This window comes from Canis lupus, chromosome 1, assembly GCF_011100685.1.
Source record: "Canis lupus familiaris isolate Mischka breed German Shepherd chromosome 1, alternate assembly UU_Cfam_GSD_1.0, whole genome shotgun sequence".
Taxonomy (NCBI): Eukaryota; Metazoa; Chordata; class Mammalia; order Carnivora; family Canidae; genus Canis; species Canis lupus.
In genome coordinates, this window is record NC_049222.1 from 81,555,920 (window position 1) to 81,573,785 (window position 17,866).

General features: G+C 42.3%; 1 protein-coding gene and 1 long non-coding RNA gene across 2 annotated transcripts in view; one reads left to right on the forward strand and one right to left on the reverse strand.

Annotated features, from left to right (window-relative positions):
- GNAQ (G protein subunit alpha q) overlaps positions 1–17,866 on the forward strand; it is a 194,594-nt gene that overhangs the window by 172,510 nt on the left and 4,218 nt on the right. Inside the window, exon 5 of the mRNA NM_001003249.1 lies at positions 8,824–8,977. Coding sequence (NP_001003249.1) covers positions 8,824–8,977 — 154 coding nt within the window. The remainder of the gene's footprint in view (positions 1–8,823; positions 8,978–17,866) is intronic.
- Positions 1,241–17,705, reverse strand: LOC111096630. The gene is made up of 3 exons (XR_005354101.1): positions 17,573–17,705; positions 9,209–9,312; positions 1,241–4,892 (listed from the first exon to the last, which is right to left on the reverse strand). It is a non-coding gene; the product is annotated as an uncharacterized LOC111096630 (long non-coding RNA).

Below are 17,866 nucleotides of genomic sequence, written 5' to 3' on the forward strand. Positions count from 1 at the left end.
TTATAATATTAAAACCTCCAGGAGCTGTCTTCAAGCTTGGAAGGTATGTCAGATTCGATCTCAAATAATCGCTTGCAAAGATTTGCAAAGACTAAGAAAATTACGGAGGACATTTGGTCTATCCAGCTGTATTTAGTTATCCCTTATTATTTCTATTCCTGTCATCTGATTTGAGTAGCAGAAGTAGAAAGGCTAGGGCACGGTCTTTGTCATTCCAGCTGCTCCATTTATATATTGTATCTATTTTCTTGGTTTGCTCTGGGGTTGAGAGTATTGAACATTTTTAAGCATTTTAAGGATATTCCCCCTTAACGTATGGACAGTTGGAAGAAACATTTTCTAAGTGAGCAATTGATGGAAACCCAAACAATTTTCCAGTTTCTTATAAATCAAATATATCAAATTAAAAAATAATAAAATAAAAATAAATCAAATATATCTGAATTTGAAAGCATGGATAGAGTAACTTTGTGCAAATCCAGGGAATAGAAAGATTTCTCTGGATTCAGAGTTTGGTCAAGGATTTGAGGAAAGCGAATTAAGGTTCCTTTAAAAAAAAAAAAAAAGATTTATTTTTTAATGAGAGACACAGAGAGGCAGGGACACACGCAGAGGGAGAAGCAGGAGCCTGATAACAGGACTCGATCCCGGGATTATGACCTGAGCCAAAGGCAGATGCTCAGCCATTGAGCCACCCAGGTGCCCTGTGAATTGAGGTTCCTATGCAGCAATTTTGCCATCTCTGACAGTGGCCATTATTGCAAGATACTGTGTGCTGAGATCACTGCTGAGTGCTTTGCACACATTGTCTCGTTCTGTGCTCCCAAGCTTTGGGAAGTATAAGGAAGCTGAGGTCCCCAGCCCATAGCGCTGGCCCTTTCCTCCCACCCTCACCCCAACCCCCACCAACAGGAGCTTGACACAGAATGTGTTTTGAATTCTCAGTGTAGTACTGACATCCGATTGGACACATAACAATGAGATCCTGCTGGGGATACAAAGTCAGACACGCCAAGCTTTTTCCTAAATCATCGAGGGTGGAAAGAAATATACAGAAGACCAACTTGGAAATGTTATTTCATAAGGCTTTGGAGTTATGTCTTTTGAGTTGTTTGGTTTATTTACCCAGTTGACATGTATCAAATGAAATACCCGAGAGAACATTTCCTAGTTCCCTGTTAAAGATGTGAATTTTTCAAAGTATTCAATGTCTTAAAAAAAAAAAAAAAAGGATTCGATGTTTGATAACAAATGACCGTTTTAATTCAAATTTTACAATATCATGGATCATTACATTAAAACAAGTTTGCTTGTTTAAAATAATGGCCTTTAATAAAGTTTATTTATAAGAATACTCTTGAGTGAGTTACATCTGAGAAGAAATCATGAAGCTTGTCAGAGCAATCAAAGAGTGGTATTTAAGGTGTAGTGCTATATGGATTCCTGAAGCATAAAAACCGTACATTGTGAGGATCTCCTTTCCACATCAATTTCAGAAACAGAAATGGTGCCAATGAAAAGGTCCCCTGCATAGTGTCCCTTGCTTGCATGCACATTTTCCATCACATGCCAGTAGATAGAAGGAAGCCTTGGGTGCTCCTTGGAATCACAGTGGAGTGTGATTATGTGGCCAGCAGATGTCTTAACCTGTAACTCTGAAGTCCTGGGTTTAAAAACTTCATAAAGCAGGGTACCTGGGTGGCTCAGTAATTGAGCGTCTGCCTTCGGCTCAGGTCGTGATCCTACAGTCTTGTTATTGAGTCCTGCATCAGGCTCTCCGGTAGGGAGCCTGCTTCTTCCTCTGCCTATGTCTCTGCCTCTTTCTCTGTGTCTTTCATGAATGAATAAATAAATAAAATCTTTTTTTTAATCGTAAAATACGATAAATATGCATTGCTCTGTAGACATGGTCATGTATCTCCTTCTGTATATCTGTACATCACTCATTTAAGTCAAATGTATGACTTTGGCCTTGAAGCTGAAAGCTCAGGGATTACAGAGTCACAGAATTGGACACATGGATTGTGAATACACAATCACAGCCACCTGACCCCTTGCTGGCATTTACTAGTATGTTTGTAGGTCACTCAGATCATCTGTATCTCTGATACCAGAAGGCTTCTCTGGGCCTTGAAAGCTTCATCCCAGGTTCTCCGGGGTTCACCGTGTCTGGGGAGACATCTGAGTATGGATGTCTATCTGGTGGACGATGGATGACTGATGGATGGGTGACTATCTGCCTTCACTGGCAACTCAATGGCATTCTGCAGGTTTATGTCTTAAGTGTATAGTTTTATATTTTAAAGGCTGACTAAAAAAAAAATAAAAATAATAAAGGCTGCCTTCTAAATCTTACAGGGAATGTAAATCAATGTGTCTTAAACCATTAGCAAGAGGGAAAAATATCCACAAGGAGAAGGAGGCAGGTGGGTGGCTTGTATCATGGGCAAGAGTTAAGGGTCTTAGTCTAAATTGTATTTTTTGGTAAAGAAAATAAGTGAATTTTGTGAGAGGAACAGGTACTTACTGGCAAAATAATGAGAAGCTGCAGAAGTTCTAGAATTGGACATTCCAATCTCTGGTTTGATGCTAACTTTCACCAAAGGGAAAAAATACCAGCTCTGCAGGGGGATGTGAGGCACCACAGCCTTCTCAGCAAACATCAGCTCTCTGTGGCAGCAGGGCCCCAAAGGCTCCAGACAGGGCATAGTATCCCTTCAGGCCCATTGGTAATATTTCATGCAGAGATTTGGGCCAGGTCATAGCCTGAGGAAAGCCAGCTTCCAGTTGGTTTCTTGGGCCATGTCCACTGGATCTGGCCTATTCCTCAATGGGAGAGAGGTTTGCCCAAGAGCCAGAAGGAAAGCAGTGGCCTCCTAGCTCCAGGCAAATGATTGCATCTCGTTAAGCCACACTTGAGCTGTCTGGTGGGGTTTTCTGTAGGCTCCTAGCGCCTGCCAGCGCTGACAATGAGCAGGACTGCACGCACACCAGGTTATATTAGGGCCACAACAGAGGCTCAAGCACATGTGTCCTTCACAGAACATGGTGTGTTTGTCCCATTCCAGCTGCCCCCCAAGATGCAAATGAGGAAGAAATGTTTCATATTAACGTGGAGAATTTTCTTAATGCCCACATTACAGGGATCAGAAGCCCTGATGAACTAGTCCATAAAGAGTTCCCACAAATCTCCTCTCACACAGTTATGGATTCAGGTCCTCCTTGGCTTTGCTTTTGTTCACCTTTCCTCCATCTCGCCTTCATCGAGATTCGACTTAAAACTACCTTTGCTTTTTGGGCAAGATTTTATTTGTTTGTTCATAAAAGACAGACGCAGGCAGAAGGAGAAGCAAGCTCCCTGTGGGAATCCCGATGCAGGACTCAATCCCAGGACCCCAGGATCATGCCCATAGCTGAAGGCAGACACTCAACCACTGAGCCACCCAGGCATCCCAAAACTACCTTTGCTTTTAAGCCTTCTCCCACCAAACCTTTCCTTCTCATGTGACCCCGGCATCTTCTGTCGACCACTTTCACAGGGCCATCACATGGACACTCCTGTCCTCGTCCATCCTCTAGGATGCTGTCCAGCACACCTTCATTCCCAGCTTCCAGCAAACTCTGTGTGTATCCAGGAGATTGGCAAATGAGGAACAGTAGGACAGTGTGTGGGGGGCAGGGAGCAGGGGGCAGACAGGGTCAATCCAAGAGAGGCTCAGAGAAGGATTTCTTGGGAAGGCCTGTTGATCTAGGCCTCGAAGGATTAGGAGCGGGGACTGCTCCTACTGGCCACGGGTCAGGAATTTACAGCCACCCTGTGTGACAGCCGTGACATGGAGCCTGTTTTTGTGGCAAAAAGGACATTTGTGCAGGAGTTCAGGCTGAAGATGTGCAACGGGGTCAGGCCGTGCTAAGTGGTGAATGCCTTTCAGGGCCCTTCCCTGGAGGCAGCGTTAGTCACGTGTTGGCAGGGGGTTGGTTGCATGAAACAGCAGTGTTGGCTGGAGATGGCAGATCTCAAGAATCAGTTTGCAGTGTTGGAAGATTAGATGGCTTGAACAGGGATTTTTTTTTTTGGTGATCTTGCAGGGAGGACACTCAGTGGTCATGGCGCTCTGCCTCAGATTACTAAGTGAGGAGCAGGGAGCCTGTCCTTCTCCCAGGGCCCGGGGTCGGGGTGAATGCTTTTCAGTTGAGGGCTTTACCCCTTGATCGGTGCCAGCCTGGGGGTAGGAATAACTCACCTGATCAGCATTGTCTTAGTCCTTTCCAGCGGCTGTAACCAATCAGCACAGGCGGATGGCTTTTATAAACAGAAAACTTTGCTCACAGTTCTGGAGGCTGGGAAGTCTGAGATCAAGGCATGAGCAGTTTCAATGTCTGGTGAAGGGCTCCTTGCGGGTTAAGAGAGGACAGTATTCTCTCTGTGTCCTCACATGGCAGGAGATATTAAGGGAGCTCTCTGGCATCTAATGGGGGAACTAATCCTCATCACCTCCAGTTGGCCCTACCTCTCAACGTCATCACATTGGGGGATAGGATTTTACTTTTCTAAGGGCACTGATCCCATTCTCCAGGGTCCTATTCTCATGACCTAATCAACTCCCCAAAGCCCCACTTCCTAAAACTGTCACATCAAGGGGTAGGGCTTCAAACATAAGAATTTTGAAGAAGCACAATCAGTGTCTATCAAGTGTGATCTGGCCAAGACACTTCTCTGGCCACATTTACTTCAGGCAGGGTGACTACATGGAGACCCACTGGCCAATGAGCTCACTCTGAGCCTCAGTCCTCTTTCCATCCCTGGGGGGCAGCAGAGACCAGGCGGGCCCAGGCAGCCCCTTCTCTCTTTGCTTCCTCCGTTCCAGCTTTGTCACCTCCATCAGGTCACCCTGCATTGAGAAAGACACTTGCTTTCAGTTTGGGAGAAGTTGTAGGTGGGGGTGACAAGAGTCTTTTTCGGACCAGAGTCTTTTTAGGCTAGGCCCACCCTGTTCACAAGGAGCCATGTCTGAAGTAGTAAAACCTTTACTAGGATCATTTTTTTACTCAGCTGGTTAAAACCCCCAAGAGAAGGTGGGTGTAATGAGCACCACCCCTCAGGACTGCCTTTAAACCTTTCCTGAGAGGGGAACAAAGCCTCATTGTTTCTCCTCTTCAGTTGTCCCTGTGTCTCCTACATTGCTGTTCTGTTTTCCTCCTTGAAATCCCATGCCCTGGCAAGTTCCTAAAAAGCAAGCGCCACCACATCTCCTAGGACATGCTGTTCCTTCATAGATAGCAATTTTCCCGAGCAAAGTGGATTATCCCTCATGCTCTACAGGTTCTACCACCCTGTGAAGCATCGTGAAAATCTCATTTAGTTCATTTAGACTTAGTCCAGGGGCTTTGATGTGTAGCATACAAGTTTATAAATATTCTTACATGGCCCGGGGTGGGTGTGGGGGGAGGGGGGCTGATAAGAAATTCTCTCTGTGGAGTAAATAACCCAAAGCGCTAGATGCCTGGCCGGCTCAGTGGTTGAGTGTCTGCCTTTGACTCAGGTCATGATCCCAGGGTCCTAGGATCGAGTCCCACATCGGACTCCCTGCATGGAGCCTGCTTCTCCCTCTGCCAATGTCTCTGCCTCTCTCTCTGTGTAGCTCACGAATAAATAAATAAAATTAAAAAAAAAAAAAAAACCTCAAAGCATAAAGTCAGGATGTTAATTGGGAAAAATAAAAAGAATGAAGGTGGCATGGTTAGATTTTCATCACAGGATCTGCACTTCTCATTGCAAAAAAGGGAATTTTTCGTTGTCCTGCCTGGATGAGCTTTCTGCATCTTCCAACTCCAGGTGGGCTCCCACCACCTGGGAGCTTATGCGGAATGCAACATCGCAGGCCCCATCTGACTCTGGATCAGGATCCGTGTTTTAACGAGGTACCCTGCTTGCTCATAGCACACATCAAGTTGGAGGACCCCTTCTGCAGCCCTGTGCTTCCCAAAGCGGAGCCTGCACAGGAATCACCCAGAGGGCTGAGTGCAGATACAGATTCCCAGGGCCCCTGCCTAGATTGCATTTGTAGACCTAGTCGAAAGTACAGTGATAACTGATGATGCCGCCAGTCAGCTGGTTGCTTTCTAGTTTTTCCCTCAATCAGAAGCTCTAGTCCCAGTCCATACACACGTTATGGTAAATGGTTGAGAGCAAAGAGCAGCTCCCACCTGCACGTGCAGGCAAAGCTTCAGTGGGACCAGCGCGGGCAGCGGCCCTGCTTCCAGAGTGGCTCTGAGTACAGTCACAGTGGGCACAGAGGGACAACCAGCTGGGTGAGTCATCCCCAGAACTTGGTGCTGAACTCAGTCCACTCTTCCGGGCCACTGTCCTTCAGGCTGGTTTGAGGTCATTTCCCAGCAGACTCCACATGGAGCTTGGGGGTTCTTCCCAGTCCAGTCTTGAAACTCTTTTGAGTTTCAAGCCTCCTTTTTTTTTTTTTTTTTAATTTTACTTATTTATTCATGAGAGACAGAGAGAGAGAGAAAGAGGCAGAGACACAGGCAGAGGGAGAGGCAGGTTCCCTGTGAGGAGCCTGATGCCGGACTCAATCCCAGGGCCCCAGGATCACAACCTGAGCCAAGGGCATTCGCTCAACCTGAACCATCCACGCATCCCTTAGGAGCCTCCTTTATATGAATTTAGCGCCATTCTTTCTTTTCCTGACTCCTCCCAGGGTCCAGACTCTTACCTTTGAATAAAGCCAGTAAAAGCCCGAAGAGAACCCTGTCCCCAAGGATCCCATCACATCTCTTCTGGAGAGTGCTAACTCTAATAACTTTCTAATGGAGACTCACTTGGTTGATGCCAGTGTGTATATACCCACCTTTTAAACAGGGCTTCTTTGAAGACCACAGTATGCCTTTCTAGAATTTCTTTATGTAAAGGGGGAAAAAAGTTAACTCTCCCATCAGAGATGTCACTATTGAGTTTAACCTTCTTTAGATTCTTTTAGAATTCTTTCAGTTCTTATTTGGGCCTTTGCTGATCTTCAGCCCTGAAATTTTCAACCTGTAAAACCATAGGCTCCAAGACATGATTTCTTAATGACTGTTGTTTCTGGGGATTAAAATTTTACCACTGGTGATGATAACCAGTAAAAGGCACATAGATAGATATTTTAAAAGCCATGCATATCATTTGTATAAAAGAGAAATGTACACAGTGAAATAAACATTGTCCCTTGAACCATGAACTACCCCTTACTCTGTATCTGTCCCACTGTGCATTCGTATTATTTTTTTATTGGAGTTCAATTTGCCAACATATAGCATAACACCCAGTGTTCATCCCATCAAGTGCCCCCCTCAGTGCCCGTTCCCCCATCACCCCCACCCCCTGCCCACCTCCCTTTCCACCACCCCTTGTTCGTTTCCCACAGTTAGGAGTCTCTCATGTTCTGTCTCTCTTTCTGATATTTCCCACTCATTTTTTCTCCTTTCCCCTTTATTCCCTTTCACTATTTTTTATATTCCATGTGCTTTCATATTTAAATGTCTGAGCAGTGCTAGGGAGGAAGTTTAAAAGTTGAAGAGATTGGCATATTGACGATCATCTGCTTTACAGAACTTGGTAAAGATCTCTTTTTGAAAAGTGGGTCTTTTCAACCTGATTTGAATTGGCACACTTTATAGAAGGAAAGAACAAGACAAAATTAGGATCAGAAAATTTTCCTTGGTGAGCTGAGTTTCCTGGAGATTTCCTGGAACTGCAGTCAAAAGGTTGTCCGGAGGAGTATGCTGGGCCTTTGTAACACTGCACTATGAAACTTAGGGAACCTTCTACATGAGGAAGGCAGACTCTGAGCGGAAAACATGAACAGCTTGAACACCTAGTCTTCATGGCCATCCCTGAAATGTCATTTATTCATTCATCTCCTTTGAGAAGTTTGGGGGGCGGGGGGGTGTATCCAGGTATATCCATTGCAAGTATTTTATACAACAAACAGAAAAACACAGTTCAAACTAGCTTCAAAACTAAAGAATACATATTGGCCAATGTTGCTGAAAATCCAGAGGCAGAACCAAGTTCAGGTAGTTAAAAGCAAATGAGCAGGACCTGGTTTATTTTCTACTTCAAGATGGTTGTCTGAAGTTCCTGAGCCTACGTGAGTCCTCATCCACATTCTGCATGAAATCAAGGTTCTGTCTTCCAGAGTTCCCAGCAAAAGTCCTGGAGTTAATGGGGCCAGTTGGGCTGCTTGGCTAAACTGATGACCATAAACCAGAGAGTAGTTGTTCTAAGTGATGTGTGCCTGGATTCAGAGCCCTGCCCTGATCCAGGCTGGATGCCATGGGAGTAGGATGCTCCGGCTTCAACCACCAGGCCCCCAGGAGCGCTGGAGGTGGGCTGAGTCCCAGGCAGGTGTTTTCACTGCTGGAAACTTAGTCATCACACATAGCACTAAACTGTGGAGGCCAGAAAGAATCATCGGTATAGCCAGGAAGAAGTGTCCCCATGCACCAAGGCTTTTATGTCCCCAGGAAAAGGAGGACTCTCCCTAATCTGCCTTTGTCTGTGACCTGGGTGTGGGAATGACCTAGTGGTGAGTGTGTCTGTGGGAAGAAGAGCTGGTCACCTGCTTGTCAGACTGAGAGTTAACTTAATAAAAGAGCTGATGGGTGTCATGAACCCTTTGCATGTAAATCCTGATAAAAGCTACTACCATCCAGCCCGAGGTTACAAAATTTTGAATGCATACAGGAGATGGGTTGTACTTCCAACACAAACAAGTCACAGATTGAGTAATCCTGTAATTCATGCCTTGTTTTTCTGATTTTTTTCAGAACCGAATGGAGGAAAGCAAAGCACTCTTTAGAACAATTATCACATATCCCTGGTTCCAGAACTCTTCGGTTATTCTATTCTTAAACAAGAAAGATCTTCTAGAGGAGAAAATTATGTATTCCCACCTAGTTGACTACTTCCCAGAATATGATGGTAAGTCAGCACTCTTCAGCCAGCCCAGTAGCAGGGGATCTGCTTGGCTGCCTAGCCAGCCACACAAGAGCTCACACATTGCACGCAGCACATTGTTGCTGCCTCTGCCTGGAAAGGCTGCCTGTGTGATTGATGAAGTACAAATGATTGTTTGCCCTGCTCTTTAACAACCTGAAAGGTTTCAATTCCCCCAACAATGCTGAAAAGTGATAGCGAAAGAAAACAACTTACGTGTTTTGAATTAAGTGCGTGAGAGGAGGAACAGTCCCCTAGTTTTGAACAATTGTGTATCGACCATCATAATGCCTTCTTTTGTTAACTGTCTGCTCTTGCCTCTGTGGAAAAAGAACAGAGCTTTGTGTCCAGAGCCCAGGCTCTGAAATCACTCTACCCAGGTTCACCTTCACAGTTTTGATACTTTGTAGAACCATGATCAAGTCATTCAATTTCTCAAGACTTTAGGACCAAGCTCATGCGATTGTTTTGTAGACTCCAAGATACATGTATGATATTTTAGCATGATACCTGACACATGGTGAGTGGTAGGAAATATTTTGGGGAGGGCGCTGCATGACCTGATCCTGTCATCCTTCAGGATGGCACCAACCTCTACACTCTTCCTGTAGTACTTAGAATCCATAACACCTGCATCAGTACTCCTTTGTTTTTGCATTACTTACTACTTATAAACACATCTTGCCTACTCAACTAGACTCTGAAATCCTCAACGACTGGGCATGACACCCAACCATTCTGAGAAATACTTGTTGACAGGTAACAAAATGCATCCACACCAAGGCACTCTGAAACAAGCCAGTCACAGCCACTTCTCCGAAAGAGCTTCTCTGGCAAGAGACCCACACACCTGCCCATACATACTGGAGTCTAGATTAGGAGTGGCAAACTATGGCTTGCTACCGCTTTTTATAAAGTTTTATTGAAACAGTCACACCCATTCATTTATCCACAGACTGTTTCTATGCTTTAACAGCACAGTTGAGTGGTTGTGACCAACCGAATGGCCCACAAAACCTAAAATACTTATGCTCTTTGCCCCTTTTTTCTTTCAATTGAAATATAGTTGATCCATAAGGTTATATTAGTTTCAGGTGTATAACATAGTGATATGACAAGTCCGTGTGTTAGGCTGTGCTCACCGCAGGGGGAGCTTCCATCTGTCACCATACAGCATTGGTGACTATATTCCCTATGCTGTGCCTGGGCTTGATTCATTCCACAACTGGAAGCTTCTGTCTCCCACTCCCTTTCACTCATTTCACCCATCTATCTACGCAACCCAACTGGCAGCCATCAGTTTTTGGTATTTATGGGTCTGTTTATTTATTTATTTGTTCTTTAGATTCTGTGTGAGTGAAATCATATGGTGGTTATCCTTTTTTTTTTTTTTTATGGTGGTTATCTTTCTCTGAATTATTTCACTTAGCATTATACTCTCATGTTGTCTCAGTGGCATGACCTCTCCTTATGCCTATGTAATATTCCATCGTGTGTGTATGTATTGTGTGTGTACATACACATCTATACACATATACCACAGCTTCTTTATCCATTCATCTGTTGACAGACACTTGGGTTGCTTCTGTATCTTGGCTATTGTAAATAATGCTGTAGTAAACATAGGGGTGCATATATCTTTTCACATTTATATATGTATTATATATAATAAATACTTTTGTATATATGTATAATATATATACACGTATATTTATTTACTTTTTTGTTTATTTACTGCTGGGTAGTGGAATTACTGAATCATATGCTAATCCTGTTTTTAGTTTTTTGACGAATTTCCATATTGTTTCCACAGTGGCTACACCAGTATTTAGACCCACCGATGGCACAGGAGGGTTCCTTTTTTTCCACATCCTTATCAACACCAGTTGTTTCTTATATTTTTTATTTTACCCATTCTGACAGGTGTCAGGTGATACCTCAGTGTGGTTTTAATTTGCATTTCCCTGATGATTAGTGATGTTGAGCATCTTTTTTATGTACCTGTTGGCCACCTGTATGTCTTCTTTGGAAAAATGTCTATTCAGGTCTTCTGTCTATTTTTAATCAGATTATCTGTGTTTTTAGTATTGAGTTGTTGAAGTTCTTTATATATTTTGGGTATTAAACCCTTATCAAATATGTTTTGCTTTATTTTATTGAAGATTACCTTCACTGTTCCCAAGCTTTTTATTTGAGTATAGCTTTAATAAGGTTATTTTTGCTTTGGTTTCCCTTCAAAGGAGACCTAACTAGAAATATGTTGGTAAAGCCAATATCAAAGAGATTACTGCCTGTTTTTTTTTTTCTTTTCTAGGAGTTTTATGGTTTTTAAATCTCAAATTTAGGTATTTAATCCATTTTGAGTTTATTTTTGTATGTGGTGCGAGAAAGCGGTCCAGTTTCACTGTTTTTCAGGTAGCTCTCCAGTTTTCTCAGCATCATGTATTGAAGAGATTGTCTTCTCCCCATTGGGTATTCTTGCTTCCTTTGTCACAGATTAATTGACCATGCAAGTGTAGATTTATCTCTGGGCTCTCTATTCTGTCTTGTTGACCTATGTGTCTGTTTTTGTGCCAATTTAATAGTTTTTTTATTACTACAGGTTTTTTCTTTAAGATGTTTTATTTATTCATGAGAGACAGCGGCGGGGGGGTGGGGCAGAGACCTAGGCAGAGGGAGAAGCAGGCTCCAGGCAGGGAGCCTGTTATGAGACTCGATCCCAGGACCCCAAGATTATGACCTGAGCCAAAGGCAGATGCTCACCCACTGAGCCACCCAGGCATCCCTGATTACTGCAGTTTTATAGTAGATCTTGAAATCTGGCATTGTGGCATTGTGATACTTCCAGCTGTGTTCTTATTTCTCACTTTTTTTTTTTTTTTTTGGCTATTTAGGGTCTTTTGTGGTTCCATAAAAATCTTAGAAGGGGATCCCTGGGTGGCTCAGCAGTTTAGCGCCTGCCTTCGGCCCAGGGCATGCTCCTGGAGACCTGGGATCAAGTCCCACATCGGGCTCCCTGCATGGAGCCTGTGTCTCTGCCTCTCTCTCTGTGTGTCTCATGAATAAATAAAATAAAAATCTTTTAAAAAAATCTTAAAATTGGTTGTACTATTTCTATGAAAAATGCTCTTGGTATTTTGATAGAGATTTTGTGAAGTCTGTCAATTGCTTTGGGTAGTATGGACATTTTAATACTTTCCAATCCATGAGCATGGAAAATCATTCCATTTATTTGTGTCATCTTCAATTTTTTTTATCAGTATTTCATAGTTTTCAGAGTATAGATCTTCGTTAAGTTTATTCCTAGGTATTTTATTATTTTTGGTGCAATTGTAAATGTGATTGTTTTCTTCATTTCTCTTTCTGCTACTTCATTATTAACTATATAGAAATGGAACCAATTTATGTGTACTAATTTTGTATCCTACAACTTTACTTATTCTAGTAATTTTTCACTGGAGTCTTTAGGGTTTTCTTTGTATAGAAATATATTGTACAAATACTGACAGTTTAACTTCTTTCTTATCAATTTGCATGCCCTTTATTCCTTCTTCTTGTCTGATTGCTGTCACTAGTACTTACAGTACTATATTGATTAAAAGTAGTGAGAATGAACATCCTGATCTTAGGGGAAAAGTTTTTCCCCATTGAGAATGTTAGCTGTGGGTTTTTCATATGTTGCCTTTATTTTGTTCAGTTATAAGTCTAAGCCTACTTTGTTGAGGGTTTTCATCATGAACAGATGTTGAATTTTGTCAAATGCTTTTGCTGCCTCATTTGAGATAGTCATATGGTTTTTATCTTTCATTTTGTTAATGGGATGTATCACATTGCTTGATTTGTGAGTATTGAACCACCTCTGGATCCCTGGACTGGACCCCTTGTGACCGTGGTGAATGATCCTTTTAATGTATTGTTGAATATGGTTTGCTACTGTTTTTTGATTTTTGCATCTAAGTTCATCAGAGATGCTGGCCTGTAGAGTTTTGTTTGTTTGCTTGTTTTTGTAGTGACTTTTGTCCAGTTTGGTAAGAAGGTAAAACTGACCTTGTAGAATGCATCTGGAAGTTTCCCTTCCTGTCCTGTTTTTATAATAGTTTGATATAATGATTCAGAATAGATATTTTTTTAAAGTTGGGTAGAATTCACCTGTGAAGCCAATTGACACTAGACTTCCAGTTTGTTTGAAGTTGATTACCAGTTCCATTTTTACTGGTAATTGATCTGTTCAGATTTTGTTTCTTCTGGTTCAGTTTTAGAAGATTGTATGTTTCTAGGAATTGATTACTAGTAATTGATCTGTTCAGATTTTGTTTCTTCTGATTCAGTTTTAGAAGATTGTATGTTTCTAGGAATTTATCTGTTTCTGGGATCCCTTGGGTGGCGCAGCGGTTTGGCGCCTGCCTTTGGCCCAGGGTGCGATCCTGGAGACCTGGGATCGAATCCCACATCGGGCTCCCGGTGCATGGAGCCTGCTTCTCCCTCTGCCTGTGTCTCTGCCTCTCTCTCTCTCTCTGTGACTATCATAAATAAATAAATTGAAAAAAATTTTTTAAAAAAAGGAATTTATCTGTTTCTTATAGATTGTCCAACTTGTCAGCATAGAATTTTTTATAGTAGTTTTTTATAATCCTTTGTATTTCTGTGGTTGGTTGTTACTCTCTTTCTTTCTTAATGAATTTGACTAAAGGTTTATCAATTTTGTTTATCTTTTCCAAGAACCTGGTCTTGGTTTCATTGATCTTTTCTGTTTTTTAGTCTCTTTCATTTATTTCTGATCTGATATTTATCAGGTCCTTCCTTCTACTAAATTTGGGTTTTCTTTGTTCTTTTTCTAGTTCTTTTAGGTGTAATGTTAGGTTGTGTGAGATTTTCATTTTTTGAGGTAGGTCTGTCATTATAAATTTCCCTCATAGAACTGCTTTTGCTGCATATCAAATATTTGGCCCTTTGTTTTCATTTTCATTTGTCTCCATGTATTTTTTCGTTTCCTCTTGGATTTTTTTTATTGACCTGGTGGTTGTTTACTACCAAGTTGTTTGGCCTCTGTGTGTTTGTTTTTTCTGGTGTCTTTCTTGTTACTGATTTCTAGCTTTATACCATTGTGGTTAGAAAAAAATGTGTGATATGGTCCCAGTCTTCTTAAATTTATTGAGGCTTGTTTTGTGGCCTAGCATGTGATTTCTCCTGGAGAATGTCCCATGTGCATTTGAAAACAATGTGTATTTTGTCGCTTTGGATAGAATTTCTATATGTATCTATACATAAATATATTTCTGTATATATCTGCTCTAATGTGTCAGTCAAAAACGTGGTTTCTTTGTTGATTTTTTGCCTGGATCATTTATCCATTGATGTAAGTGGGTTTCAAAGTCCCTTGGTATTACTATCACTTTCTGTTTTTATATCATTAATATTTGCTTTCTGTATTTAGGGGCTCCGGTGTTGGGTACATAATTACAATTGGTTTACCTTCTTGATGGATTGACCCCTTTACCATTATGTAATCCCTTCGTCTCTTGTTACAGTCTTTGTTTTAAAGTCTGTTTCATCTGATATAAGTATTGATGCCCAGCGTTTTGTTTTGTTTTTTTCCACTTTCTTTTGTATGGAATATTTTTTATCTGTACTTTCACTTCAGACCTAAAGGCACACACAGACTGAGTCTCTGGTAGGCAGCATTTAGAGACGTCTTACTTTTTTCTCTATTCTGCCATCCTGTGTCCTTTGATGGAACATTTAGACAATTTACATGTAAAATAATTGTTGATAGCTATGTACTTAATGCCGTTTTTTTTTTCTTACTGCCATTTTATTAAAATTTTTTTGGTTGTTTTTATTCTCTGTTTCTTTCTTTCTTTTGTTCCCTTCTTCTCCTTGTTTGCTGTCTTGTGATTGCTGACTCTCTGTAGTGCTATGCCTGGCTTTTTTAGTTTTTGTGTATCTGTATTCCAGGTCTTGGGCTTGCAGTTGCCACCAGGTTCGAGGTTCGAGGTTTGAACATAACATCCTAAGTATGTCGTGGTCTGTATCAAGTTTTGATGGCCACTAATGTTTGAACACATTCCAAAAGATCTTTTTTACTCACTCCTCCAGTTTATATATATGTTATCCCATTTTACGTCTTTTTATTCATACTTTTTTTTTTTTAATTATGGCCTTTTCCACTTGAAGAAGTCACTTTAACATTTCTTGTAAGGTCCTTTAGTAGTGATGAAGTCCTTTATCATTTGTTTGTCTGGGAAACTCAGTATCTCTCCCTCAGGTCTGAATGCTAACCTCACCAAGTAAAGTATTCTTGATTGCAGATTTTTTTCCCCTTTTAACATTTGAATCTATCAATCATGCCTCTTTCTTCTGGATGACCATATTCCTGCTGAAAAATCAGTGGATAGACTTAAGTGATTTACCTTTTATGTAAATTTTTGCTTCTCTCTTGCTGCTTTTAAAATTCTCTTTTTAACCCTTGACGTTTAATTATTGTGTCCGTGGGCCTCCTTGGGTCCATCTTGTTTGAGACTCTATGCTTTTTGAACCTAAAGTTCTGTTTTTTCTCCCTTAGATAAGGGAAGTTTTCAGCTATTATTTCTTTGAATACATTTTCTTCCTCTTTCTCTTTTTCTGGTGCCTCATAATACAGACATTTGCTTGCTGGCATCCAAGACATCCCTTAACCTATCCTCATTTTAAAAACATTTTTTGTACTGCTGAGCTTGTGTGCTTTTCCATCACCTGGTCTTCCTTTTTTTAAAATATTTTATTTATTTATTCATGAGAGAAACAGAGAGAGAGAGAGAGAGAGAGAGAGAGAGAGAGAGAGAGAGAGGCAAAGACACAGGCAGAGGGAGAAGCAGGCTCCATGCAGGGAGCCTGATGTGGGACTTGATCCCAGATCTCCAGGATCACACCCTGGGCTGAAGGCGGCGCTAAACCATAGAACTACCCAGGCTACCCTTATCTGGTCTTCCTTATTAATTTGCTTTTCGGTGTACATTTTTTTCATTCCAGTTATTGTATTAATTTTGATTTTTTTAAATACATTTTCTCTCTTATTGAAGAATTTCTTGCTGAGTTCCTCTACTCTTCTAAGCTGGTAGGCATCTTTATGACCATTAAACTCTATCAGGCATATTGCTTAGCTCAGTTTTAGTTTTTTTTGTGAGGTTTGTCTTGTTCTTGTTTGGGGCATATTCCACTATGTCATTTGGCTTGACTGTCTGTGTTTGTCTCTATGAAGTAGATGGAACAACTATGTCTCCTAAACTTGATGGGATAGTCTCATGTATGGTTGCCCACTGTGTAGACCATGTGTTTGTGCATGATGACTTTTTGCCAGAGCTGTGGCTGGCATGGGCTGGGGATCCCACAGCATTGCATGCTGGGGTTGCCCTGGTGGGATGGTTGGAGCTGAAGTGGGCATGGATGGGGGCAGTCCTGGGGCTCTTACAGGCAGCACCTTGACAGAATAGTTAGATCTGAAGTGAGTACAAGCTAGGGGATCCCAAGGCTTTCCATGTAGAGGGTGCCTTGGCAGGACAGTTAAATTTGAAGTAGACATAAGCCAGCATACCCCAGGCAGGATAACTCAAGAGGAAGTAAGTGCAAGCCAGGGGTCCTGGGCCTCTAAGCACAGGGAGCAGTCCCAGGGCTCTCTACTCAAGATGCCCTGGAAGAACAATTGAAGTTCAAGTAGGTGTAATCCGGAGTGTCCCAGGGGGCACTATGGCAGGGTAGCTAGAGCCAAGACAAGGTACAAATCTCAGGGCACCCTAAGGTGCTTCCCACAGGGCTCCCCAGGGTGCCCTGGCAGGGCTGCCATAGGCAAGGTGGTAGGAGCCTAGAGTGTTCCTGCATGCTTAGCACCCATGCCCTGTTGGAGTGATGGCTAAGGCTGTAGTGAGCAATAATCAGGGGTGTTCCAAGGTGCATAGAGCTAAGCCAACCTTGGTGGGAGGGCCAGGGCTGGTGTGGGCTAGGGTCCCATGGCTCCTTGAGGCAGCAGGTCAGCTAGGGCACCCACAGCCTACTCCCATCAAGGCAGAGGGATACATCAACTGTGGCACTCACCAGCCCCTCTGACCAGGAGACCGTTCCAGCAGCTCCCCACCTTTTGGCAGGTTCAAGGGCTGGTCCCTTTACATTCTATTTGCCTTTATAACCCACAGCATTTTTCCTGTACAGTCCTTCAGTACTATTCCTCTCTGCCACAACGGGTAGCATTAAGGCTTGGGGTTCCCCTCAGTACCCTGTCTTCATTTCTCTCACCATTCTTTGTGTAGTCTATCAGCCAGCCCTCACTTCTTCAAGAGAATCTGCTCTAGCAGTAAGTGTGGCCTGGAGGTGAGTTAATGGTCTTCCTGTGTCACCAACCTCATTCTGGGGTCCTTTACAGAGAAAGCATGCCAAACTCAGGTCTAGATGATTAGTAGGTCAGAGGACAGAGGACAGCTTTGAATGTCACAAAGTTCCAACTCTGCCACTTAACTGCCATGGTAAGCTTAGGCAAGTCTATTCAACCATTCAGTTTGCTAAGTAGAAAAGAATTAAATAGAATTGCATATAAGTCACTTAGCGCTATACCTGGCAGGGAGAAGAGCACAAGCCCAGGTGTAGCTATCGTAAAGACGTAGGGAACAGGTGTGTATGACAGACTCCTCTTTAAATGACATTATCAATGTAGGATGTGCAACAGGTATCAGTTCAGCAAGCTCCCTCAGAAAGGCAATTACTTAAAAAAAAAAAAAAAGCAATATTCAACTGGCTTTATGGCTTTGTGAAGTCACAAAGCTTTGTGAAGTCCTTAAGGAGGGGGTTTGACTCATCTTTTCATCCCACGGGCATTTGGGGCAGGGCCAGCTCACAGAAGGGGAACTG